Source organism: Fusarium fujikuroi, chromosome FFUJ_chr03 (assembly GCF_900079805.1).
Source record: "Fusarium fujikuroi IMI 58289 draft genome, chromosome FFUJ_chr03".
In the NCBI taxonomy this organism is placed as follows: domain Eukaryota; kingdom Fungi; phylum Ascomycota; class Sordariomycetes; order Hypocreales; family Nectriaceae; genus Fusarium; species Fusarium fujikuroi.
In genome coordinates this window covers 4,517,047-4,542,172 of record NC_036624.1, presented here as the reverse complement: position 1 = coordinate 4,542,172, position 25,126 = coordinate 4,517,047, and the positions used below count along the sequence as shown (strand labels likewise).

General features: G+C 51.1%; 10 protein-coding genes; 4 read left to right on the top strand and 6 right to left on the bottom strand.

Annotated features, from left to right (window-relative positions):
• Positions 1-477: 477 nt before the first annotated feature.
• Positions 478-4,332, top strand: FFUJ_03506 (related to alpha-aminoadipate reductase large subunit; the record flags this gene model as incomplete). The annotated part of the gene is made up of 1 exon (XM_023575361.1): positions 478-4,332. One exon carries the CDS (start codon positions 478-480, stop codon positions 4,330-4,332), a length of 3,855 nt encoding a protein of 1,284 aa, XP_023428553.1.
• Positions 4,333-6,009: 1,677 nt separating this feature from the next.
• FFUJ_03505 (uncharacterized protein) lies at positions 6,010-7,266 on the top strand (the record flags this gene model as incomplete). Its single annotated transcript, XM_023575360.1, has 1 exon — positions 6,010-7,266. The coding sequence occupies one exon, from the start codon at positions 6,010-6,012 to the stop codon at positions 7,264-7,266; it is 1,257 nt and encodes a 418-aa protein (XP_023428552.1).
• A 1,175-nt stretch (positions 7,267-8,441) lies between these two features.
• FFUJ_03504 (related to methyltransferase) lies at positions 8,442-9,530 on the top strand (the record flags this gene model as incomplete). XM_023575359.1 has 2 exons in its annotated part: positions 8,442-9,424; positions 9,479-9,530. 2 exons carry the CDS (start codon positions 8,442-8,444, stop codon positions 9,528-9,530), a joined length of 1,035 nt encoding a protein of 344 aa, XP_023428551.1.
• Positions 9,531-10,859: 1,329 nt separating this feature from the next.
• On the top strand, positions 10,860-11,673 carry FFUJ_03503 (uncharacterized protein; the record flags this gene model as incomplete). XM_023575358.1 has 2 exons in its annotated part: positions 10,860-11,124; positions 11,174-11,673. 2 exons carry the CDS (start codon positions 10,860-10,862, stop codon positions 11,671-11,673), a joined length of 765 nt encoding a protein of 254 aa, XP_023428550.1.
• Positions 11,674-12,343: 670 nt separating this feature from the next.
• Positions 12,344-13,941, bottom strand: FFUJ_03502 (related to protein involved in authophagy (APG17); the record flags this gene model as incomplete). XM_023575357.1 has 2 exons in its annotated part: positions 12,344-13,342; positions 13,393-13,941. The coding sequence occupies 2 exons, from the start codon at positions 13,939-13,941 to the stop codon at positions 12,344-12,346; spliced, it is 1,548 nt and encodes a 515-aa protein (XP_023428549.1).
• Positions 13,942-14,710: 769 nt separating this feature from the next.
• On the bottom strand, positions 14,711-17,664 carry FFUJ_03501 (related to calpain-like protein; the record flags this gene model as incomplete). XM_023575356.1 has 2 exons in its annotated part: positions 14,711-17,266; positions 17,323-17,664. 2 exons carry the CDS (start codon positions 17,662-17,664, stop codon positions 14,711-14,713), a joined length of 2,898 nt encoding a protein of 965 aa, XP_023428548.1.
• A 2,096-nt stretch (positions 17,665-19,760) lies between these two features.
• FFUJ_03500 (uncharacterized protein) lies at positions 19,761-20,849 on the bottom strand (the record flags this gene model as incomplete). XM_023575355.1 has 2 exons in its annotated part: positions 19,761-20,734; positions 20,795-20,849. The coding sequence occupies 2 exons, from the start codon at positions 20,847-20,849 to the stop codon at positions 19,761-19,763; spliced, it is 1,029 nt and encodes a 342-aa protein (XP_023428547.1).
• Positions 20,850-21,160: 311 nt separating this feature from the next.
• FFUJ_03499 (probable high-affinity nickel transport protein nic1) lies at positions 21,161-22,421 on the bottom strand (the record flags this gene model as incomplete). XM_023575354.1 has 2 exons in its annotated part: positions 21,161-21,597; positions 21,650-22,421. 2 exons carry the CDS (start codon positions 22,419-22,421, stop codon positions 21,161-21,163), a joined length of 1,209 nt encoding a protein of 402 aa, XP_023428546.1.
• Positions 22,422-22,787: 366 nt separating this feature from the next.
• FFUJ_03498 (uncharacterized protein) lies at positions 22,788-23,257 on the bottom strand (the record flags this gene model as incomplete). XM_023575353.1 has 3 exons in its annotated part: positions 22,788-22,902; positions 22,953-23,181; positions 23,239-23,257. The coding sequence occupies 3 exons, from the start codon at positions 23,255-23,257 to the stop codon at positions 22,788-22,790; spliced, it is 363 nt and encodes a 120-aa protein (XP_023428545.1).
• Positions 23,258-24,036: 779 nt separating this feature from the next.
• On the bottom strand, positions 24,037-24,837 carry FFUJ_03497 (related to short-chain alcohol dehydrogenase; the record flags this gene model as incomplete). Its single annotated transcript, XM_023575352.1, has 1 exon — positions 24,037-24,837. One exon carries the CDS (start codon positions 24,835-24,837, stop codon positions 24,037-24,039), a length of 801 nt encoding a protein of 266 aa, XP_023428544.1.
• Positions 24,838-25,126: the final 289 nt, after the last annotated feature.

The following is a 25,126-nucleotide window of genomic DNA, read 5'->3' as shown; positions in this document are numbered from 1 at the left end:
GCTTCTTTTTTTAAAAACCTAGCGACTTGGTGATACTTCTGTATCTTTATTCTTTATTCTTATCTTCAATTGACCTTGACCGGTATTGTAGCACAACAGCTGGGTGTTATCTTTGCTGGCCTCTTTCAACCCCACAAACATTGGGATATGGCAGCTTGAAAAGTGTCGACTGTTACAAGAGTGAGAGTAAGAGATAGCAATGACACCTCGTTTGGGGATCACAGACTAACGTTACCGAGCCCCCAGAAAAGGTTATCATCAACTCCGTACTATACGAACTGTAGCGCACGTACGTGGGAGGCCAATTGTTGGGGATAGACAGACAGACATTACCGGACCCGTCACCGACATCTCTTTTAGCCCAGTGGTCGCGTGACCCACCCACCGCTTCATCTCATCTCTACCTCCAGCACAACTACCTACCTACCTCATTCTCTCACTCCTCCCATTCACAATCACATAGTCTCACCTGGCATCATGTCAATTATCGATGTCAACAAGGATCTCGCTGCTCTCTTTGAGCAGCAGGCCCAAGCTACTCCAGACGCAGTGGCCCTCGAAGATGAGAAGAGATCCCTCACATACGCAGAGCTCGACAGAGAAACATGGGCCCTAGCCGAGCGATTGCGTGACTACGGTGTTGGCCGCGATGATCTCGTCGGTGTCCTCATGGGCAGAAGCGCAGACTACGTTATCGCCGCCCTCGCTACCCTCAGAGCCGGCGGTGCGTTCTTGGTGCTTGAGGTTGCGTACCCTGCTGGCCTCTTGCGAGATGTCATCGAGGATGCGAAGCCAACTGTCATCCTCACTCAGTCCGAGTACTCGGGCAACCTCACCTCTGAAACCCCGGTTATTGTTGTCGATAGTCCCGACAAGTTGGCAAGGGGAGAGATCTCGCCTCATCTGGATGAGAGGAGATCGCTGCCAGAGGATGATGATGTGGAGCGTTTGCTGTTTGTGTCGTACTCTTCTGGTACGACGGGAAAGCCCAAGGGTATTATGAATCCCCACAGGGCGGCGGTTCGCTCCTACGATCTGAGATTCGCTGTCAGCGATCTCAAACCCGGTGATAGGGTGGCATGTAATGTGTTCTTCATCTGGGAGATGCTTCGACCTCTGATTCGAGGTGCCACAACTGTCGCTATTCCCGACCACGCCAGCTACGACCCACTTGCTCTTGTTGAGCTTCTCTCACAATGGCGAATTACCGATACCCTCATGACTCCTACACTTTTGGCGACAGTTCTGTCTCGGCATCCTAAGCTGGGAGAGCGATTGCCTCATCTTCGCTCGCTGTGGCTCAACGGTGAGGTTGTGACTACAGATCTTGTGCGCCGTGCGATGGATGCTCTTCCTGATACACGTCTTCTCAACGTCTACAGTGCTTGCGAGACCCACGAGACTGCTGTTGGAGATATCAGAACCTTTGTCGACTTTGACACACGAGTATGCCCTGTTGGTCCTCCAACAGACCCTGAGCACACCTATGTTCTGGACGAGGCTGGCAACAGAGTCAACCAAGGTGATAGCGGCGAGCTCTATGTTGGTGGCAAGCTTTTAGCACGAGGATACCTCAATCTGCCTGAAACAACAGCCAAGGCATTCCAACCCGATCCTTTCGCTGGAGATAAGGACGCGCGAATGTACCGAACTGGCGATCTGGCTCGCATTCTTCCCAATGGCCTTTTGGAGATTACCGGCCGAGTCGGCGGCATGATTAAGACTCGTGGCTACACTGTCCAGCCAGGAGCCGTCGAGAGCGCCATCCGAAAGCATCTGGCCGTTCGTGACTGTGCAGTCGTGGCTCACGGTGAAGGTCTGGAGAGACAGATTGTTGCTTACATCGTACGTGAGAAGGGTGAGACTAGAGATCGAACCATTCCTCTCGTCGACGAATATGGCTACAGCCCCGTCGCCCGACGTGCTCTCACCGACCATCTCGCCCACTACATGATTCCCTCAGTCTGGGTTGAGCTAGAAGAGCTCCCTACACATGGCGTTTCTGGAAAGGTCGATCTCAAGGCTCTGCCTGCACCACCATCTCCGAGATCACCGAGACCCGTTGAGAAAAAGAAGAAGGAGCATAACATCAAGGTCAAGACCGAGACTGTCATTCAGTTATGGGCTGCGTCGCTTAACATGCCCGCTAGCGTCATCACACCGAAGCACGACTTTTTCGACCTGGGTGGTCACTCGCTCGCTCTCGCTGACCTTGCTGGCCGCCTTACCAAGACCTTTGGCTTTCCTGTTCCTCTGGCTCCTCTTGCTGGAACACCGACTCTCGAGGGACATGTTTCAGCTATCAAGGCTGCTCGTGATGGCCACACTGCTGCGGTACAGGCTGACCTCCCCGCTGTTCTTCGCGCAGACTCTGTACTCCCTGAGGATATTCAGGGTAATGGCACTCCTATGCGCGCGCTCAGAGATGCTGAGACTATTCTCCTCACTGGTGTTACTGGGTACCTGGGTGCTTTCCTCCTCAAGAACTTGGTCGATTCTACAGACGCGCAGATTATCTGTCTCGTGCGATTCCCTGAACCTGTTGAGGACTGTGCACCCGCTGGTATGGCACGTATCCGAAAGAACTTGATCGATCTCGGACTCTGGGAGGATTATCTCCTGGAGCGCATTGAGATCCTGCCTGGTACACTTACCCGAAAGCGTCTCGGTCTCGCCCCCGATGTCTTTGATGAGCTGGCTACTCGTGTACAGGTCATTGTCCACGCTGCTGCTACCGTTAACCTTGTCTATCCTTACGCTGCGCTGCGAAACGCTAATGTTATGGGCACGCGGGAGATTCTTCGTCTCGCTGGCCGTAGCGGCGCAACTGTTCATCACGTTTCTACCAACGGCGTTCTTCCACCTTCGCATACTGGTTGGTGTGAGGACACTGTCATCGATGTTGATGATGTTCCTACTAAGCTGTTGGATGGATATGGCCAGACCAAGTGGGTTGCTGAAAAGCTTGTCAACGAGGCGAGCCGTCGTGGTATTCCCGTGCGTGTATACCGCCCTGGAACTATCTCTGGCCACAGTGTCTCTGGCTCAACCAACGCCTGGGATTTGATCAACGCCATTCTCGTCGAGTCCCTCCAACTTGGTCGCGCGCCTGATGTTGAGGGCTGGTATATCGAAATGACCCCCGTGGACTTTGTTAGCGACGCCATCGTCACCCTCGCAAACCACACCAACGACACCGAGCAGACCATGTACCATCTCGGCGACCCTGCTCCCGTTCCCTCTGGAGAGTTATTTGCATCCCTAGCCAAGCTGGGCTACCCCACTGAGACTCTACCATGGGACGACTGGGTTGCTCTATGGTGGGAGAAGCGCGGTAACAGAAAGACCGGCGACGATCCTTTCACAGTCGACATTCTCCGCGGTGGTATGCCCAGCGTCGAAGTCCTCAAGTCAGTCATCGTCCTCAAAGACGGGAAGACACAGCCTACACTCGACAAGTACGACGTTCCCCGTCCCAAGATGAACGATGGTCTTCTCGAGATCTACATGCGACACTTTTACGCCCGCGGTTGGCTCTCCCGCCCTCCCCGTCGCGAACAAGTCAACGGCGTCGCCAAGAAGTGCCGCAAGGGCCGTCTTGCAGGCAAAGTCGCCGTTGTAACAGGTGCATCTTCTGGAATCGGCGCGGCAGTAGCAGCTGGTCTCGCCAAAGAAGGCGCACACGTTGCCGTCGCTGCTCGCCGCACTGAAGCCCTTGAAGGCGTCAAGAAGAAGATCAGCGTCTACGGCGGCAAGGTTCTCATTCACAAGACCGATGTCACGAATAAGGCTCAGGTGGAGTCTCTCATGAAAGAAGCTACTGAACAGCTGGGACCGGTCGATATCCTTGTTAGTTGCGCGGGAGTCATGTACTTCACCATGATGGCGAATAACCAGACTGACGAGTGGGAGCGCACCGTCGACGTCAACTGCAAGGGTCTTCTGCACTGCCTGTCATCCACAGTCCCAGGCATGCTATCCCGCGGCGCAGGCCACATTGTGGCCATCTCCTCCGACGCTGGCCGCAAGGTCTTCCCGGGTCTGGGCGTCTACTCGGCGAGTAAATTCTTCGTCGAAGCGACGCTCCAGGCCCTGCGCCTGGAGACAGCAGGCTCTGGCCTACGGGTCACAGCCGTGCAGCCCGGAAATGTGGCGACGGACCTGCTGGGCATGTCGACGGACCAGGAGGCGCTGAAGAAGTACGGTGAGCCTACGGGTGCCGAGGTCCTCAAGCCCGAAGAGGTAGCTAGCGCTATTGTGTACGCTGTGTGTCAACCGCCGCATGTTGCTGTTAACGAGGTTCTTATTGAGCCTCGCGATGAGCCGATTTAGAATGTTTATGCATGGCGTGAAACAAAATTTGTATCTAGATTTATGATCTCAGGAATATGTTGTCTTGTTTGTTAGGTTAATCGGATCATATGTTGGGATGGAAAATGAATAGTGTTTGGCCGCATGTTTCACCACGTGGGGGAAGGGATGAACTGCAATGCCGTGATGGAAGAAGCATTAATGAGTTTGCAAAACTGATGAATTGACGAAAAGATCTATTAAAGTCGTCTCGAGTTGATTGAGAGTTCATCTACACTATTCCGCAGTGACATGCCCCTGAATCCGAAAATACTCGTCCAGCCGAGGAGCAAGGCCTGTCTGCCGAATTCCGGCTTGTCAAAGGACTAATTAATCGTAGGCGGAAGAATAGAATAGACGATGGATGTTTATAATTATGCATAGGCGGGCGTTCCTTGGCCGCATGTCATCCTGAAACAAGGGAGTTGGTGTTTGTCGGAGACGGGTTTCGAAGTTTTTGGGCGAGAGTTTTTCCGTGGATGAGAGGCGTTTGTTTGGAGGGGGATACAGGGCTGGGCTGGTCCACTTTGCAGGGGCTCGTTATGCTTTGGTGATGATGTTATGCTTGTTGTTAGTGCTGAAGCCACTAAACGGGTCGTATCGAATGCGAATTATCTGTATACAAGATAAGTAATTGATCGTCTACATCTTGAGAATACTGCGTTGGTGCTACGCGAAGATATGGGCAAGTGGTCATCACGAATAAGCGAAGTCCCCGGAAGAATCTCTCTAATTAAACTCGGCGGCTCAAGACATTTTCTATGATTCCATCTTGAGGCTCAAACACAGCCGTTGGATGTTCCACCAATGATCTTAGCGCCCCTTGCGCTGGCTCCAAACAGGCCCTGACAAGGGGTTGATAGATACAGTGGGGAAGACCTGAGAGCGGTTGAATAGGCCGGACGAATTGTCTTTTTGGCAGATTCGAATTCCGGTGAAGTCGGGCCTTGGCGACGGTGTAAGACATGGGGGGACTGACTGACTGATCGCTTAGAAAGGGAGACGAGATGTTGAGTGTTTGGTTTGGAGAGGGACGAAACGGGATGAGTGACATGTTTTGATGGGAAACTAAACATGTTTGTATGAACAGATAATCATATTGAGGAAGATATAGACTTGGTATAAGTGATAGTAATAGATTGGAGAATGATATTAAAAATATGGTCATAGAGTAACATGATCTGCTTGCTTCTAGACCGGCGCTTGTAGTCTAAACCCCAGCATCAACTCGCCGTCTGACTTACACCCAACGACAAGGATCACCAACGTCAACGAGATTGACTACGGAGCGAGGCCCACGGTCCACCGCCTCGCCTCAGACGCCGAGTATCAGATCCCCATCGCTAAACCCTGTGTAGAAGTCATCCGCCGAGCAGTGTCTCGACTATATATCCAACTTGATCAACCCTCATTTTTGCTCCCTTCTCTCTCTCCTCAACCTCTATTCTTTCACGGACCTCGAAGGACCAGATTCGCCATTCTTTTTTTCTTGTACTTTTTTGTACTTCACTTTCATTCCAATCATTCACTTTCGTTCAGAGCCTTGACGGCCGTTCAATTCACAAAAACCACTCTTTACAACCTTTACATCTGGTCCTAGAGACTCTCACGAATCAATTCACACAAAAACTACCCAAGACTTTTATATCTACCGCCAAAATGAAGAACGCCGCCGCCCTTCTTACTCTTCTTCCCCTCGTCGCCGCCCACGGCTTCGTCAAGTCTCCTCTCTCCCGCAAGCCCGGCAACGCCTTCAAGGCTGCCTGTGGCGAGCAGCCCTTCTACCAGCAGGAGGCCGACATCAACGGCAACGTCCAGGGCATCAAGCAGGTCGTCGGATCCAACTTCGACGCCAAGGAGTGCAACCTCTGGCTGTGCAAGGGCTTCCAGTTCGACGACAACAAGGACAATGTCCAGAGCTACAAGCTCGGCGAGAAGATTGACTTTGACGTCAACATCGCTGCTCCCCACACCGGTTATGCCAACGTCTCCGTTGTCAAGACCTCCACTGATAAGATGATCGGAGAGCCTCTTATCGAGTTTGAGAACTATGCTGCCAACGCTGGTCTCAACCCCAACAACACTGCCTTCAGCGTCACTCTTCCCGAGAGCTTGGGTGGTGAGTGCACCAAGGCTGGTGACTGTGTTCTCCAGTGGTTCTGGGATGCTCCTGATATCGACCAGACCTACGAGTCTTGCGTTGACTTTGTCGTCGGCGCTGGCTCTGGCTCTGGTTCCACCAAGCCTTCTTCCGCTGCCTCTGCTGCTCCCGTTGCTACCTCCGCCCCTGCCGCCGAGAAGCCCAGTGCTACCACCCTCGAGGCCGTCGCTGTTACTTCTTCCGCCCTCGGCCCCATCTTCGAGAGCGTGACCACCGCCGTTCCCGAGCCCACTGCCACTGCCCCCGATGCCGGCGACGACGAGGACTGCGATGACGAGGAGCCCGTTGACGAGGGTGACGATGAGGACTGTGACGACGAGGACGAGCCCACTCCCTCTGCTGCCGCTGAGACTGGCGATGACGAGGACTGCGATGAGGATGAGGAGCCCGAGACCGGTGATGATGATGAGGAGTGCCCTGCCGACGATGGTGATGAGTACGACACCCAACCCGCGACACCCAGCAACACGGCCCAAGGAATCTCCGCAGCCGCTAACACCGCCGCATTTACTAAGACTAAGGACAACGCTTACCCCGTGCCCAAGCCCACTGGACAGAGCTCATCTGACAAGACTGGTTCCGGCTCCAAGGGCTCCAACAACAACAACAACGCTGGTAGCAACAACAACTATGGCAATGCCGGCAGCAACAACAATGCCGGTAGCAACACTATCGTGACTTCATATGTTACTGTTTCTGCTGCTGAGACCCACTACGTCACCGTCACTGCTGACGCTCCTGCTTGCACTGCTTGAGTGTAAGTGGTGATGTGTGTGTATAAGCTTCCTGGGGATGTTTGTTTTCTTGGAGGGGGTATATATTATTCATTTGATGTAGATATTTACTTATGGGTAGCCTCCTGTGGGGGTATTCAATGTGAGATATTTGAGGAACTACTTCGTTCTTTTATGTGAAGTTTTGTGTTTAATGATTAAGTTGGTAATGAAGCAGTGGAGGTGTTGAGTGCATTGCCTGAATAGGAAATTCTCACGGGCCCGGTACGGGGGTGAGACACCGGAGCTCAGCTCCGAATGTCTTGGGCTTAGTGCTAGCCAAGCTCTATAGGTCAAGGTTAGATATAGCCTATATAAACCCGCGGGCTTTTGTCATTGTTGCAATTGTTATAACAGCGATTACTTTGAACTAAACTCACTAGTCGAGACTATTGATGCATGAGATCAATGGAATGTATCAAAGACAAGCTTTTGGCTCAACAAACTTGCTGATGGCAGCTTACTCCTGCCAGCCTACGACTCTTCTACCTCTATGCAATTGGTCCGCACGTACAGGAGCCTGACTCCAGCTCTGCACATTGCTGCAGTGCATCGTGAGCTTTCTTGGTGATGTGTGGCTTATGCACCGCTTGGGTACTTCCTCCATCTGATTGGAGTGGCTCAGGCTATTCACAAAGATTGGAAGAAACCTGAGACTGCCGCATGACAATATTGCTTTTGGAGGCTTTTCAGCTAAGCCTTTGTCCCGGGCCCCCGTTTTTGGCCCTCATTGATCGCCTGCAAAATGATTCAGAGTAATGAAGAAGCAGTCCTCGATCCGTGATGCGGATACCTATTAACCCAACTTGCGTCACTACATGACATCAAGAATATACTGTACCTTACAGATAAAGATTACTTATCTCAGCTATACATATGCGTGTTTGTGTTGATGGATGATGGATGGATCCTTACGGCGAACACTTCATCGTGCTTCTGAAAATGAGACACATCATTTTTGTCTCAGACTTAGATCCCTGCGGGGCATAGACGATCATTACTACATGGTTCAGTAATCGATGCATGATACGTAAAAAGACCAAACAGCGCCCAACAGCTGAAGAAAGCGTCATTTTTCTTCCTCTTCTTCCTGTAATCTAACTCCAAGTCAATTTGTTGGCAGGGGGAAAACGTGCATTGAGCAAGCCACCAACACAATGGGACCACCTGTCGTGTATTCCGAGACCGCGTCGCCGGAAACTGAACCAAACGAGCAGATTCTCGCTGATCTGATCGACGATGAGGATGGCGAGTCGATTTCTGGTGATATGTCGACGGTGTCGATAACAAGCAGTATTCTTGCGTACCGAAATCGCTATGGGAGGACGTATGAGAATATTCAGTCGACGGAGTATTGGGCGCCTAATGATGCGCAGCAGAACCATGGTCTGGACCTCACGCATGTCGGACTGTTCTTCACTCTCGATGAGAAACTGTTTCTTGCACCTATAGAAGCACCGAAACGTGTGTTGGATATCGGTACGGGGACGGGGATTTGGGCGATTGACTTTGGAGATGAATACCCAGAGGCTGAAGTCACAGGCACAGATCTGAGTCCTATTCAACCAGTCGTGGTTCCTCCAAACGTCAAGTTCGTCATTGAAGATTGTCTGCTCGACTGGACGTGGCCTGAAAACCACTTCGACTTTATTCACATCCGCGCCATGTATGGCAGTGTTCCCGACTGGGTCGACCTATACAGCAAGGCATATACGCACCTTGCACCAGGAGGCTGGATCCAAGATCTAGAAATGGACGTCAAGCTCCAATCCGATCACGTCAAGTTACCCCCCGACCACGTCTTCAACACCTGGGCTGATACATTCTACACCGCCGGTGAGAAAATGGGCCGTTCATTCGCCGTTTGCAAAGGACACACGATGCGGGATAATCTCAGAGCAGCAGGCTTTGTCGACATCGTGGAGAAGAAGATCAAGGCGCCCATGCACTTGTGGCCCAGTGACCAGAGGCTAAAACGAGCAGGAGAGCTGTTCCTAGAGGCTCTGGAGCAGAGTATTGAAGGGTATGCGAATTTGCTGCTCATGGATCTGCTGGGGTGGTATAGAGAGGAGGTTCAAGTGCTGCTGGGGCTGTTCCGTGAGGAGATGAAGGATAAGAGTAAATGTGCATGGATTGAGACGTGAGTTGCGCCCTTATTAGAGGAGCGGATGTGGGGTTTGCTGACGATCTACAGGACTGTTGTGTATGGGCGGAAACCTTTTGGTAATGAGACAACGACGAACTAGACGACTCTGAGGGTAGGATTGAAGAGGTCTCCTTTGGTGACAATCATGGAGAAGACTTGGCCAGCACTAGAGAGACAAGTCTCCTCGAAGTCCACCGGGGGAGAAGGACAACGGCAGACCACGCTCCGCAGCCCGACTTGAGGCTGCTTAATGTGATGCTAAATATCAGTCCAACGCCCGTCTTCAGCCTCATCCGCGCCTCGCAAAAACACAATCTACGACACAACGCCTCGTCCATATTCCCGTCAAAGCTAAGCTCTACCCAATTCCCGTCTACCAAGACATCTAGACCTCTTTTGTAAACCACGGATGGGTGGCTCCTCACTTCCCGTCCACGCATCCGCCCACCATTCCAAAGGCAGCCATCTTATATCAAGCCTCATCTAGATCAGCTGATTGACAGGTCACTTCCTGCCGAGACGACCGAGATCTATGATTCAATTTTAAACTAACGCGGCCGAACACAAAATGCCTGAAACGATCATGGGTGCGTAGGGAAAAAGGGGGCAGGAATGTGGGCTGTCTCAGGGAGAAGCTTATCGGGGCTGGGTGGGAACTAATCCGGTAGTTCAGGTTCTGAAGATCTGCGATTGAGGACGGGGATGGGAATGTGAAAAGACGGTTATCTGCCACTGGCAGTGGGGAACTTGGCAGATGATAGAGTGGAAAGGAGATCGGAGTCAGCTTAGATGCTTTCGGAGGGGAGGGGACGGTGAGATGAGTATCTTCAGCAGAGTTACCAAAGATACAGTAGATGCTCACAGGTAATAACTATTTATCGGTGCTGAATGCTTCTACCATGCTCTCCTATCCAGACTCACTCTATACCCAGCAGAACCCAGATCTTCAGCCATGTTAAATCGTCCGTAGCGATCGCCATCTTCTCATCCAATACCACAGCATTCAAGACCAGGTTACACCGAACTCTCTGATGTAACACCAAGCTTTTCTGAACGAGGTGGCGGGCTTGGCCGGAAAGAAAACCATCAAGTTCAAAGCCTGCTGTTTCTGGCATGAGTAGCACCCAGTGTTTTCTTTTCCCCCTCGGCGCAGGGGGGAATGCTACAGCCCAATCTAAGGTTTTACCTCAGGAACTTGCAGATCCTCCCGCTTTAAGCTTTATATTTCCCTGTAGGAAGGGGATAAGATCGGCGGTCGATCATGTCCATGCCGTTAATAGGGTGTAAGCTCAAGCCTTGAAGCTTGTGCTCAGGAAGTATAAGGCTGTGATGCCCTCTCCTTGCCAAGATCTCATCAGCTCTGGCAGCTCTGCTCCTTACCCCCCTTATCTTTCGTTATAATTTTCTTCTTCGTCTTCGGTTGTTCATCATGAAGTTGACACTCTTCCTCACAGTCACGCTCTTCACTGGTGTCTTGGCTACTTCCCTGTCCAAGACAGTCATCGTCAGAGATGAGACACTTGAAGCTCGCCGTCTACCAGCCTTTGCTACACCGCGCATTGGCGTCACTGTAGCTTCAGTGAAGAAAGGACGTACTTCTCACGTCAAGCGCTCGATCAGCCGCAAGGGTGTGAGCTTGGTTAGCTTGGTAGAGCGTGTTGCTGAGAAGATTAAGGAGAGATGTGATGACATCGGTACGTCGAGTATGCCTCCTGTCACTCCATTTACTAACAAACGGTAAAGAATCTGTTTTGGAGGAAACTAAGGTTGAGAGACTGTCGAAGGACAACGCTGTGCACAAAGTCGTTCGCAAGATGAACAGCATCAGAGCAACACTCTCTCGAACAGTCTCCATCATGGACAGGACTCCAACTCTTGATCTCACCCAAGACAATAGTCAAGCTCTTCTCAGCAATGTCTACATCATCACAAAAGAACTGCACAGCACAGCCAAAGACTCCGTCACCACTCTAGGAGGAACAGGAGCTCGCTCCATGTCTCGAGCAACGCACATGCTCGCCGATGTCCTCAACAATATCGTCACCATCAACCCAGATATCACCTCAGATGTTTATCGCAAGCTATCGCCCATCTTCTCCGACATGGTTTCTACCGACGAGAAAGACTTGCATGTCTTCATCATGAGCTCAGTGACGGAGTTCTTGTCATCCATCAAGCCCGATGATCTTGACTCATGCAGCTCTGGAGATTGTTTAGACAGTCCAAACGAAGAGTTGAAGTGAAGGGCACAAATCGTTTCATTTAGGTTATTTTGTGTGTAATGAGAAACGGCCGGAATAATGACAGCAACATGGATGGAGCAACGGAATCTTAAATCATCACGATCTTTACGAAACTCAACTGCATAGCATTTTAAGATCTTAGCATAACCCTCACTTAATTTATTTTGTCGCAACAACCCTGCATGCAAGCAAACAAATGATAAGACACTATAGTCGATATCCGTGATTGACAACCATCCACAGACTGATGTCCGTCGTCTACGGGATCTACGCAGAGGCTATGCTAGTTAGCCTTTCACGGCCCGTGCATAGCTCGTTGGAGATAACACGGGCCTCATAACATGTTTAGCATCAAAGCAACACGCCTCGACACAACGTCTTACAAGTAGCAGCAACTAAGATTAGCTGCCGTTGAGCCGTCACAAGTGTCGATCGTTTGAAAATGAGAATGACCATTGATCAAATCATGCTACCTTTGGCCAAAGGATAAGTAAGAAATCCTACCAGTCCGTTGTCTTGTTATATCTCATCAACATACCACAACCACCATCAGATAACTCTAGTTCATAGCAAGCAATATGTGGAGTATTATTCCCAATCCCAGATAACCACCCTATCCAAAACGCCATCCCAGCTATCAATCCCAATCGTACATATCTAATAATCACTCCTATCTCACTCCCCGTCTCTCCCCCGCCCTCGCAAGTCTCTCCTTCGCCGCCTCAACAACACTCCTCCTCAACGGCTGCACCTCTCCATCTCCATCTCCCTCACCCTCCTTCACAACAGTCCACTTCTTCGCAGAACCCTGCATACCCGCCCACAGATCCGTCGGCAGAAACTCTCCCACGTCCTGCCGGAACGCCTCGCGCGACACGCGGTCTGTCTCGAGGAGCTTGTCCACGTTCTCTTGTGCTTTGCGCCAGAGGCTGCGCACGCGATCGTCTACGGCGCGACGGCGCTCGACTTCGAGAATCAGACTGTCGTACGCACTTGCGTAGCGCTCGTAAAAGTCCTTGAGCTGCTGCATCTCTTGCAGCTTGGCAAAGACGCTCTCCTTCTCCATGTCCCATCGTGTTTTAAAGTCTCCCTCGGCCGCGAGGTAGTCAGCGAGTCGATCGCCGATATCGCCCAAAATAGCGTATGCCTGTAGCATGCCCGTGTAGGCCTGTTTTGAGATGTCGTGCTGTTCCTGCAGCACTGTGTAATCCTGCTCCATTGCCGTGAGGCGCTCTTGTATCTCCTGCACCACGTCGTCGACCTCGCGTGCGTCTTGCACGACGACTTTTAACATCTCAGCTCGGTCTTTCGCCGTTTTGGGTTCGAGGTCGGACACATTAGACTCTTGTTCGGCGATGACGCCTGAAATGGAAACCCCGTCATTTCCTTGGGACTGTGTAGCCTCGGCAGCTCTACGGCGAGCGAGTGCTACGCCGCCTTCGGTCGTTCGGATCGCGGTGACGCACATGTCGAAGTGATGGTTCAGTGATGCGAGGAGCTGGGCCATGTTGGCTGAATGGTCGACTAGACTCTCGAGGATCTCGCCGGCCGATGGATTATTGCCCTGTGGTATATCCTGTATGCTGGGCGTATCGGCCACCACTTTCTTCAGGTTCCGGATGTCGTTATCGAAACGGAGTAGATCTCCGTCAAAGGATTGCTGAATAGCCTAATCGGTGTCAGCGCATGACTGGCGATGTCTTTTGCTGGATAGCTTACCTGTAGCTCCTGGATGCTCTGCTTCATCGCCTCGCGCACTCCATCCACGCCTCCTTCATCGATAAAATCAAGAAGACTTCGTCTCTCTTCACCCTGAGGTCTAAAAACACTCTCAACCCCAGTCTCGCGCAGCATCTCCATAGTAAGATCAAGCTGCCCATCGACCAAGTCCATCGACTTGACCAGCTTTCGAAAGTCCTTCTTTCCCCACTCATAAGTGCTCTGCAAGCTCCTCCTAGTTCTCACCAGAATCGCCGTCTGATCCAGTATAGACGTTCGTAAGAAGCCCGCCTGCGCAGCCAGGATGGATACATCATCATGTGACTGCCTAGCATCATTCGCGATCTCATTCGCACGGAGGACAAGAGTCATAGAAGAAAGCGATCGTTTCGCGACGAGGAGGTGGTTAACGAGAGTGTCGATATCGATAGAGGGTGCGGTGGAAAGTCGAGATTGTGTCGCTGATCGTGGATGCGAATGTCCAGACGAGGCTCCGGATGAGTCGCCATGACTACGGCGCAAAGAGCTTTTGGAAGAAGAAGAAGCCATGTTGAATGTGATGTAGGTAGGTAATGTTAGATACTAGTATTCACCCATGACTACATGATGGGAGCGATAAGAATAGATGGTACAAGAAAGATAAAAAAGTTAATAATTACACGAGATGAAAAGGAAGAAGAAAGTTGAGATACGGACGGACCAGACGGGGGAGAGCTTGAACGATGACGGAACTTGGGGTGCGATAAGCTAAGCTTCCGTTATCGCACCCACTTTCCATGAAGGTGCCTAGGCTCCACACAGTCTAGGCAGCTGACGCCTCCAAAAAAGCTCGGTTACAGGAGCTGACTCGTGATTTCCAGGGACTAACCTGGCCCGTCTAGGCACGTTTAGCGCATGGCTGTGACTATCTCAGGACCTGCAGCCTGCAGTCCAATCTGTTTGCGACCTGGAACGTGGAATTTGCATTCCTGTTTGTGTTTGTTTGCACGTGGAAAGGCTGATGCCGCCATTTGTGTTACTTTGTCGCAAGTCTCGCATCAATCAGCTCAAAATGGTATCATTCAGGAAACTGAAGTTGTTTGTAATTGTGATCCATTGTTCAAAACATTCTTGATATCTCTGCTAAACAAAAACGGTTCATGTCATCGTTCCTGAAAGAATCCCAACACCTGCGCCTATCCTACATCCATTCATCCTATTCCCAAAACATCAAAATATTAACCTATAATCTATATCATCTCGATACCGTATACCCTCGAGTCATGATCATTCTAAAATCTCTAATACGCTCTCAAACAGAATTCCATAAGCTCAAGCCTTATCGGCTAGCAGCAGAGAACTCCAACCTCCGATCATGCTCATAAGGTGTCGGGGCTGGAGAATTGACCCTCGTCGTAAAAGCAGAGTCAATGTGGAAATAGCTCTGGATAGAAGAATACTTTTCTCCAGATGTATTCTCATCTTCCACGTATTTTCCGTCTTTGCGGATGACGGGGGGATACGACCTGTCATCCTGCTTCGTCTTGGAAGCATCCTTGTCGTCGGCTCGTCCACCGCCCGCGTTGGACTGAGCGTTGTCGAGATCTGCGGCGCCCTTGGAGCCCATGCCGCCCTCTAGAAGCTCACCGCCTTCCATGACGGTGCGCAGCTCCAGGTTCTCGTCCTTGGAGTACACGCGGACGCCGACGATGCAGATGGCGTTCCACGGCTCGGGCATCTTTTCCTCCTCCGAGTCGTATTCGTCTTGGGCGGCGCCTTGGTTGGCTTGTGTGAGGCGAGGCTTGCGAGCCATGTCGTCGCTGCTGTAGAGAGCTTCCCAGTCTTGAACGGGTGAGTCGGATGACTCGCCTGCAGAATCGTAGGCAGGTCGAGGGCGGACGGGGAGAGGCTCTTCTTCCTCGATGGGAGCTGGAGGTCCTCCGCTGACTGGGGGAACTTCCTGCTTCTCTTCAGCACCCTCGGCTGTAGAGTCCATAGACTTAGGAGTCAAGTGAGGCGATCCAGTGGAGACGGAAATAACCGCGTCGTCATGATCCTTGTGGTGCTCATCTACGACGACAGGCTCATCCTTGTCTTCCGAAATCTTGATCTCCTCAGTCTTCTTTCTCAAAGCCTCATCATCAGCTTCTTGAGCCCTCTTCTCAGCCTCAGCGGCCTTCTCAGCCTCAGCCTTAGCAAGCCTCTCCTTCTTCATCTGCTCGCGCTCAGCCTTGACCTTGGCGTTGAATTCCTCATCAAGGCGGTTCTGCTCGGCCTCCCACTCTGCGCGACGTCGTTTTCTCTTGTCCGCGTTTTTCTTAGTCTGTTGCTTGGTGACGTCGCGGTTGGTAGCGCGCTTCTCCCACATACGGCGACGCTCCTTCTGGCGACTGGCAGAAGCCTTCTTCTGATCCTTTTTCTGGCGAAGCTTGCTGACCTTGTCCATGTGGTCCCAAGCCTTGCTGTGGGCTAGATCATAGGCGTAACCAACCTGAGCTAGCTTCTCATTCTCGGTCCTGTCGGCAGCCTCGCGCTTGACGACCTGCTCGACAGATTGAGCGTTGGAGTCTCGCTCGCCAGTGACCTTGAGGTAAACGACGTAGTTGCCAGCGGGAAGATCAGGAAGCTCAACAGAAACAGAACGCTCCATGAGATAGTTGCCGTGAGACCGGACAATATAGTCCTCGGCATTGGGGCTGTCCTCGTAGTGAAGTCGGAAGTGAAGACGGAAGGAGTACTGTCCATGAAGACCCTTGAAATACCGACCGTCAAGCTGTGAAAGAACCAGAACAAGAGGCGAGTCCTGGGTCAACTTGATGTGGAACTTCTCATGGTAAGCCGCCTTCCACGGAACATCAACACCAATCCAGCGCTGGCAGCATCGCCAGTCTCGATCGCGGAAGAGTCGAGTACGGTCGAAGTGAGAATATTTCCGAATAAGATCCTCATAAGAAATCCAGAAAACAGAGTCGCTGCCGAATTTGTGGTCCATCTCCTCCTGCACCTCGGTAGTCCACTCCTTGGAGCCATCACTCCAAGCTCCCTCCCAAATACCCTTGCGGACCTTACCCCAAGGATTGCGAAGCTTGACCAAGCGCTGGCCAGACTTTAGAGTACGTGCCTCCATGACGACATAGGCATGCCCTTCAGAGATGCCATTGCGCTCACCGTAGCCATGCTCAAGCAGACCAGTAGAAGCGCCAAAGAGGAACTCATCGTTGACTCGTGACATCTCCTTATCCCAAAACTCATCGATATCGAGAATGTCAGACGTCAAGAGCTCAGTGGTAACTCCACCAGAGAGATCCTCGACACCCTCACCGATCCAGCCACCCGCCAATGACGCATAGTCACCATGAGCCTTGGCGTAGGCCTTCTCGAAGAGAGGAACCCAAGTCTCATTCTGATCTCTGCACTGCGCAAAGAAAAGAGCCTTGGAGCCAGTCTGATAGGTCTTGCGATAAACATTCTCATTATCCTCACGATCGATCTGCTGCAGAAGATCTCTCTGCATGGAGGGGGAATCCCACAAGGGGGATTTGAGATAGAGTTTATCGTCGATGATGGAGTAGATCCATTCGCCATCTCGATAAAAGACAAAGCCGTAGATGCCGATCTTTGTGTCATGGGCAACGCAGATCCGCTGTAGACCTCCTGCAACATTGGCCAGAGCTGTTAGGCCAGCCATGATCCAGCAGTCTCCCAGACTGCCCTGCTTGACGTCACCACCACTAACCTCTTTCATGAAGGTGGGATTCTCAAAGATCTCGTGCACGCGCTTGACGGCCTTGGGAACAGCCGCCTTTGAGCTCAGCAGTGTTGTCCTGTTGAGCTCGAATTTCTGCGATCCCAGGTTATTCAAGCAATGGCCCTTCTCATACTTGAGATCCCAATCCTAGGAAGTGCATTAGCGCCAAATTCACACGGAATACGAACAGACGGCAAACTCACCAAATCCCAACCAGGATCTCGATATCGCATATTCACTCGCTTGCATTCTTTGATGATCTTCTCAACCTTGCGTCGACATTCCTCAGCGGCTCGCTCGTAACCGGCTGATAAGAGCTCGTTGGAATAGTAGGTAGCAGGAGGTTGCACGGGGTCGAATGGGAGGACGGCGAGAGCCTTGTGAAACTTGCGCTTGGAGAACTTCTTCCAGATGCGGTTGATGCTCTTTTGGGGCGGGAGCTTCTTCTTTTTCTTTTTCTTCTGGTCGTTGTTATTGGTGGTGGCAGGTTGGGCACGAGGCCGACGAGGATCGTCGGACTCTTCTGATGAACTGTAACCGTGCATTCTGATGGATGTGATATATAGTAAACTAAAGAAAGAATGGTCTCCTGAGGAGTAGATTTGCTATCTGGAGGGAGGATAGTACGGTGTAAGGTGTTTGGGTGTATCTTGTTGAACTACACAAGATAAGATGGTACACCCTTCGAGAGTATGAGAGAGATGAGAAATATGGTAAAGGAACCAGCGTCCCGTTAAGAACTAAAGGAAATCGAAAAGAAAAGAAAAGAAAAGGAGGAAACCGAAGTCGGAGGAAAAGAAGGGTCTATATATGACAAGAGTCGAGCAAAGGAAATGGGAATGCTATTCACTGCCGCACTAGTCGTCCGCCACCACCCATCAACCGAAGTCCCCAGACCAAGGGTCCACGGACACACGACACGACACGACACGGTCCTGCACAGTACAGTACATGACAACTTCACCGACGGAAACTGGAAGGGCTCGCCATGTTCCTCGCCAGCAAAACAGAGCTGTCGAGGTACAGTACCCGCAGGCACTTAGACATTCTCGAATGGCACCATTTGATGCACGGAGCACCGGACAGTGTGGATTAGCAAGGGTCCTCCCCATCCCCGGAACTGGAAAGTATAAAAATGTACAGTATGGAGCTAGGCCCGATACCCGGGGCCTGCAGAGACAGAGAGAGGAGAGACATTGTTGCTTGTTGTCTCATCCCAGCTCAACCAAGCGCCCTATTAATTTCACGGAAACGCGATCTTCGAACCCGGTTGCATGGCACAGGGTTGCTGAGCAATTCCCCCTTCTGGCCGCGCATATTCCAGACCGCTCTGTTGTGTTGGGGCTGGGGTTTAACTCCTTGGCTTTTTTGTGTGTTTGACTTGACGCTCAACCATGTGTGTCTGTCTGACACCACGACACCCTCACTTTCCGATGACATTTTCCTTTGACGACGGGCAGTCCGATTCCGTCGTTTAGATGACAAAGCAGACGAAGACAGTAGTGCCGTACTGTACTGTACAACGAAGCGAAGCACGAGAGGTCCGTCGAATCTTCGAAACAAAGATCTACTAATCTTTCGCCATCCGCTATGGGCATGGCCTCGAATATCCCTTTGATCCGATTCGTCAGAAATAGCGAGGCTAGAACTCCTGAGTCGAGTCGTTGATCCGGCCGGTGGGTCCCCAGGATTGGATTTCTAGGGGTCCAACCTAGAGCGCACAGTAGAGCAAGGTACATGCTGAGTGACTAAGGGTCCTGGGGCGCCGTCAACTCCTTTGAGGTACTTTGGCGAGGCAAACAGTGCGGGGCGCCAGGGACGCCCGCTAGGCCCGCTCCAAGGCTGCAGACAGACAGAAGCACTGCAGTGAGCCTTGATGATAGGCGCAGCAGTGCATTATCATGCAGGGACGGACGGGACTCGTTGAGGTGACCACCTCACGGACCAACAGTGGGCGGAATACTGTCTCTCCTGAGGCCTTCAAGGCGGTGATACTACCGACCAAAATGACTGGTCATGAGCCCTTCCTCTTCACTCAGGGAGGTTGGTGTCAAAAGTCCCGATAACGAAGCAATCTCCTCGTTCAAGCGCCTGTACACCTTTTACATCAATTCTGGAAGAAAGACGCCCCCAAAAGAAACAAAGTCTTATCAGTACCAAGTGGCACTTTAGCTACACCAGCGATAAGCAATTAGCCTATAAGAAGGCAGAGATTAGGACTGCCCTACCCTACATATGTACTTAAGAGCGACAAGGGTGGCAACGCTTCCGAAAACGGGGGCGCATCTGACTCTTTCAATCCCCTAGCTAGCTAGGTAGGTACAGTTGATCAGCCTCGGAAACTGGGGACTTGAGACTACAAATCCATCCTCCTTTCCCTGTCACGACACGACTCAGCCCGGTCAAAGACCCATTCAGAGGATACAAGCCGGCTTCACGAAAGGACTACCCCGCATTCTCGATCTTGGGAAACAATATCAATTTCCGCAATCGGGAGCCTTGTCTTGTCTCTCCGGACGATGCAATTACTATGTACACTTTAGTCTACGGGGGCAAGGGAAGAGACATTGTGTTGGGACCTTTACCCTATGCGATGAAATATTTAGGTAAATTTAGTCTAAGAGTGGACTCTTTACCTAGTTTATACTATATCCCCCAACCCCTCTTGCTGGTATTTTACCATGAAAGAGCTAGGGGCATTCACCATAGGACCATCATATTGATGCATCGTGGCATTGCCATTGACCCTTGGCTGAATATGCCCTACGGAAAAGCTAGGCGGGGCATACATCACGGGAATGCCATTCCCCTCGGGCTGATGATACCCCATGCTTCCCATCGTCATCCCATTAGCAAGCTGCTGTGGAGGTGGCATAGGGGTGGGCCAAGTGATATTTCCGTTGTGAGGAAGCGGAATATCACGAGGATTTGTCCCCATCCAGACCTGCTGCTGAGGAGGCAAAGAGGAAGACCTAGGCATATTCCCGTTATGAGGAGACGGGATGTTACCAGCATTTATTCCCACCGGCGCGTGCTGTTGAGGTAGCATAGGGGAAGGCCCTTCAGGAATCGTTCCCAACGGCGCCAGCTGAAGCTGGCGATTATATTGCTGTCCTGAACCACGGACGGCAGGCAATGCCTGTGGTTGATAAGGTACAGAAGGCTTTGGCGCAATACGCACGTAACGAGGGCGCTTGGCCTTGTTGGGCTCCTCAGGTTTCACCTCGGTAGGTCGCTTTGCGGCTCGATGCGAGGTCTTACGTGCCCTCGCTCTCTTTACACCTCGGGCCTTGGCCTGAGGTATAGGCTTGACCTCAGGTGTGGCACTTGGAGCATGAGGGGGGTTCTGCTCTTGAGGAGGGTTCTGCATGTTGGTACCGGCATTCGTCTGTTGGGCAGCCAAATCATCAGCCCAGAATTGACCGATACCTTGTTGTAGGCAGTCTATAGTTTCCTCACGACTGTACGCCGATGGGCTGGTGAATATTTCCTCTGGCGAGAAGAGAGGCAACGTGATGGGGTGGTCATCTATGGAAATGTGCAGGGCGTTGCCGTTTTCGACGCCGAAACTGCGAACAACATCGTTACTCGATTGGTCCTGTAGGTCTAGAGACTCTGAATTAACTTTGTCAGTTGTGGTCGGCAAGAGTGTAGGTCGAAAATTAATGAACTTACCTATTTCACCTATAGAGGTAGCTGGTAGTGTACCAAGTGCTGCTTCTGATTCCATGATTATTGATGCTGACATTGATATCGATATCGATGGATTTGCCAAAGCCAAAGCCAAAGCCAAAGATCATAAATCCAACAAAATGATGATAGGAGAAACAAGAGGACCAAAAAGGATGATCAAGCGTTCTCTTATACCTCATTGGTTTCGCAGGTACTGAGCAGTCTCTCCTTCGTTCTTCGTAGAATACAGTCTCGTGCTTGCCAAATAGAGTGTGAACGCAGCCTCAACACCACAATCTTCACCCAGTAACCGTGAAGATACAAAATCCCACGGCCAATCGCGCAACTTGAAGAGACGACGCACGAAAGCTAAACAATTCTCTGTGCCTGAACAAATCCATCATCTTCACGCTCCGTCGAAGGCGCAGGCGATTGAGCGTCCAAAGAGGGCTCCGGATCCTGAATCAAGCTTTGCTGTTGCCTCTCCACGTGCCTCCTCCAAGGTTTATACACGAATATCGATCCGAGACCCACGATGAGGAACACACCACAAATACTCCCTCCGACAATGTCAAAGTGGTCGCCGATCGAGGAAACTCCATCCCAGAACCGCCCCTGAGGGTCTGCGACGTTCTGTATTAGGGAGAGAACCTGGACGATGCCGATGAAAGCTGATACCACGACTGTAATTCCTGTGAGGACGATAGAATAGTACAGAATAGCTACCACGTCTCTTGAGAACGCTTTCGACGTGTACAGGGCCATCATGAGGGCTCCGTCTGTGGTGTCGAGCATGCACATGCCAGCTATCGCGCGTGAGTAAACCTCCAACTCTAATGAAGATACATCGCCACTCACCTGTGAAGAGAATAGGAAAGATCAGAATCAACCAGATACTCGTCCCTTGTACCGCCTGGATGCTCGCAATCCCTAATATCGCAATCTCTGAGCTTGTATCGAACCCAAGACCAAATACCACGCCCAGCGGGTACATTTTCCACGGTCTGTCGATGACACGAAATAGCCTTTTGAACACACGCGTCAAGAAGCCTCCTCCCTCCAGAGCAAAGTGATCCTGGATCTGCGTCTCCTCCTCGACAAATCCTTCAAGTCGGACTTGGTCTCTCCGCTCTTGCAGAATCGCTTGTAAGCGCTGAATGAGCTTATACAGAACCCAGCCATTTCCTATACAGAGGATAATAAGAAATGCGGCACTGACACTAGTTCCAACTATATTTCCCACGTGCTGAAACCCATCAAACCTTTCCCTTAAAGCGCCACTCGTGGCTGCGACGACGATGCATGTTACTATGACGATGGTGCTGTGCCCCAATGAAAAGAATGTCCCCACTGTCGCAGGCCGTTGACCTGATGCGATGAGACGACGTGTCATCAGATCAATCGCTGCGATGTGGTCTGCGTCCAAAGCATGGCGAAGACCAAGGACGTATGAGAGGGCAGCTGGCGAGATGAGGCGTGGATGGAAGTGCAGAACAATGCCTGCAGCGATCCATACCAGGGCATTGACGGCGATGAGAGTCGCTATTGCAAAGATACTATTGTTTGGTATGCCATTGAGAAATTTGGGTTTGCTGAGGGTTTCAAGGCGAGGTATGCAGAAGCGGGACATCGTGAAAGTAAGATGGTTGATAGCAAAGTGGTGATACAAACGATGGTGTTGAGCTCACCAGAAACAATCACTGACAGACAATCACAGAAACAACAATGAGAGAGCACGAACAAAGCACAAAGAAGAATCTGTGAATAGAAGAGAAAGGGCTGATATTTTCTCAACCCCACAAACATTCTAGACCTTCACAAGTCGTCGTCGTAGCATCATCAAAAGCCGGCGGGCCGTAGTGTAGTAGTGCGGGGTGGGTCAAGCCTTGGCCGCCGGCCGCCGATGTTATCTCGGTGCGGGGTGACTCTGCATTATCGCATTCTGATGAGTAATGCTCAAACAATTGGACAAGTTCCGAGTAAGTCTCTTCTATGCTCATTGGCCAGACAAGTTGAAGCTCTTCTCAAATGTACCCTCATCCTCCTCTGCGACTTCAAAGTCGAAACGCGTTACGTCTTCTGCAAATGGCCAGAGATATTGACTCGTGACCCTGTAACTCATCAGCTTCTGTTCTTTTCGATAATGGGGGGTTAGGTTTACCTGTGATGTTCACTGCTCGCCTGATACGCCGCCAGCGCAGCTTTATCATGGTGAAAACTCAATAAGCAAATCTGAAAGCCTTTACTCCTCGCAATCGGATCCGTAATCGATGGACCCCCCACGACAAGACGTTCGTCTTTGACGCATGGTAATGTCTTGAGGGTTTTGAGTTCTTTGACAAATGTCTCGCGATGTGACTCGTCGACATCGGAGCGAAACTTAAAGAGGACTGCGAGGCGTAAGTCAGAGGGGGGAAGTAACTATTGAGGGGAAATAGGGGACTCACCAATATGAACGACTGTCATTGTGAAATGAGTGATGATTTACCAATGGCTTATTGATCTGGCGGTGGTATAGGTCAGTTTAAATGTATCGGGATGGACTTGGCTTGAACTAACACCAACGGACGGGCTTACGCCGCATGTGGACCGAGAAACGGGGGAAAGCCGCCTACGCAATTTGGCCAGTGTACACATGGAATCGTGTAAGCAACTCGCCGAGGCGATAAATTTTAAGTTATTGGTGAAACTGAAGCTCAGTTGCTATGGGAGAAAAAACGATCGTTAGTGTAACGGTAGGCAATACAGCTAACTCACTAGCACGCAGAATTGCAGACGAGTTTGGCATCTTCAAATATTGCACATATTCTTACAGCACTTAGATAAATCACCCTCATTACTAAATTATTATATTTTGAGTATTCTGCCCTGAGCGTCAAAATTCTTTCCGCATCTACGGCCTTCTTTTCTGTTCAAATAATGGCTATTGTTCGACACAGGCACGGGAATACTTCCAAAGAAGCACCGAAACCTTCTGACATCTATGCTCCGATACAAACGAGGTAAACCAGTATGTTACATGCAGTCAACAGGCTCATTGGATAAGGCGTTCTCACATCTCGGCCATCATGTAGTTTCAGTGGCTGAGCCGGAAACTCCACCACAGCTTGAATATCTACATGGCTCAACTACCCCCCAGAAACGGTATCTCATGAGACCGAACTGTAAGCTCCATCTTATCAGGCCTCAGTCTAACATCACAAAAAGTTACTTTCCACTTCTCACACGACCCCCCTCATCAAGCCCTAAGCCCTCCCCGTCGAGCTCGTTATCCCCCCATCAACCACAATCTTCTGCCCAGTAACATATCTCGCCTCATCAGCCGCCAAAAACGCAACCGCACTCGCAACATCCCACGCATCCCCCATCCTCCCCATCGGAACCTGCTCCTCCCTCGTCCTGCAAAACTCCTCATACCCCTTCCCAAACCTCTCCGCCAGACTCCGCGTGTACGGCGTGTTCATCAGCCCGGGCACCACGGCGTTTAAGCGCACGCCTTTGGAGGCGTAGATTATCGCTGTGGCTTTGACGAACTGGAGTATCGCGGCTTTGGCCGTGTTGTAGGCTACTTGCGGTTTGCCGATGTATCGCAGTCCTGCGATGCTGGAGATGCAGATTATTGAACCGCTTTTTTGAGATTCCATTATGGGGAGGACGTGGTGGCAGGCGAAGTAGACGCTCTTGAGGTTGATGTCCATCTGTGAGTCCCAGACGTCTTCACTCATAGAAGCAGGATCTCCAGGTTGAGATTGTCCAACACTTGTCAAAAGGATATCAATCCGTCCATGCTTCTTGATGCAAGCATCAACGAGCGTTTTTACAGAAGTCGAGTCTGTAGCATCTGTAGCGATGATATCGCATATTCCGCCCTCTGCTTCAATAGTCTCTTTTGTCTTTGTAGTTGAAGCGACCGTTCTGTTTCCGCCAAAGATGATGGCTCCCTGTCGTGCCAGGGTCACGGCGCATGCTGCACCGATTCCCCAGCCCTCGGTGCCTGTTTGGCCGAGACCGATTATGAGGGCAACTTTATTTGAAAGGTTGAGCATAATGAGTAGTTAACCAAAAAAACAAGGTAAGGATACCAATAATGGATATTCCATCTATCATACTGACGGCCTTTTATTATTATATCGGTGGATTTACTTAGGTTGGTGTGTAGCGGGATTCTCCCGTTGACGTGTAAGTGTAAGTGCTCCGTCGGCCATATTGCGTGATGGCCGACGCGGGGTCACCCCGTCTGCACTCCAACGCCGATATGTGATCATCGCCACGGGGGAGAGTAATACATAAACACTGATAGGCCGATATCTCACCCCCTGTAATCATCTCTCCTCA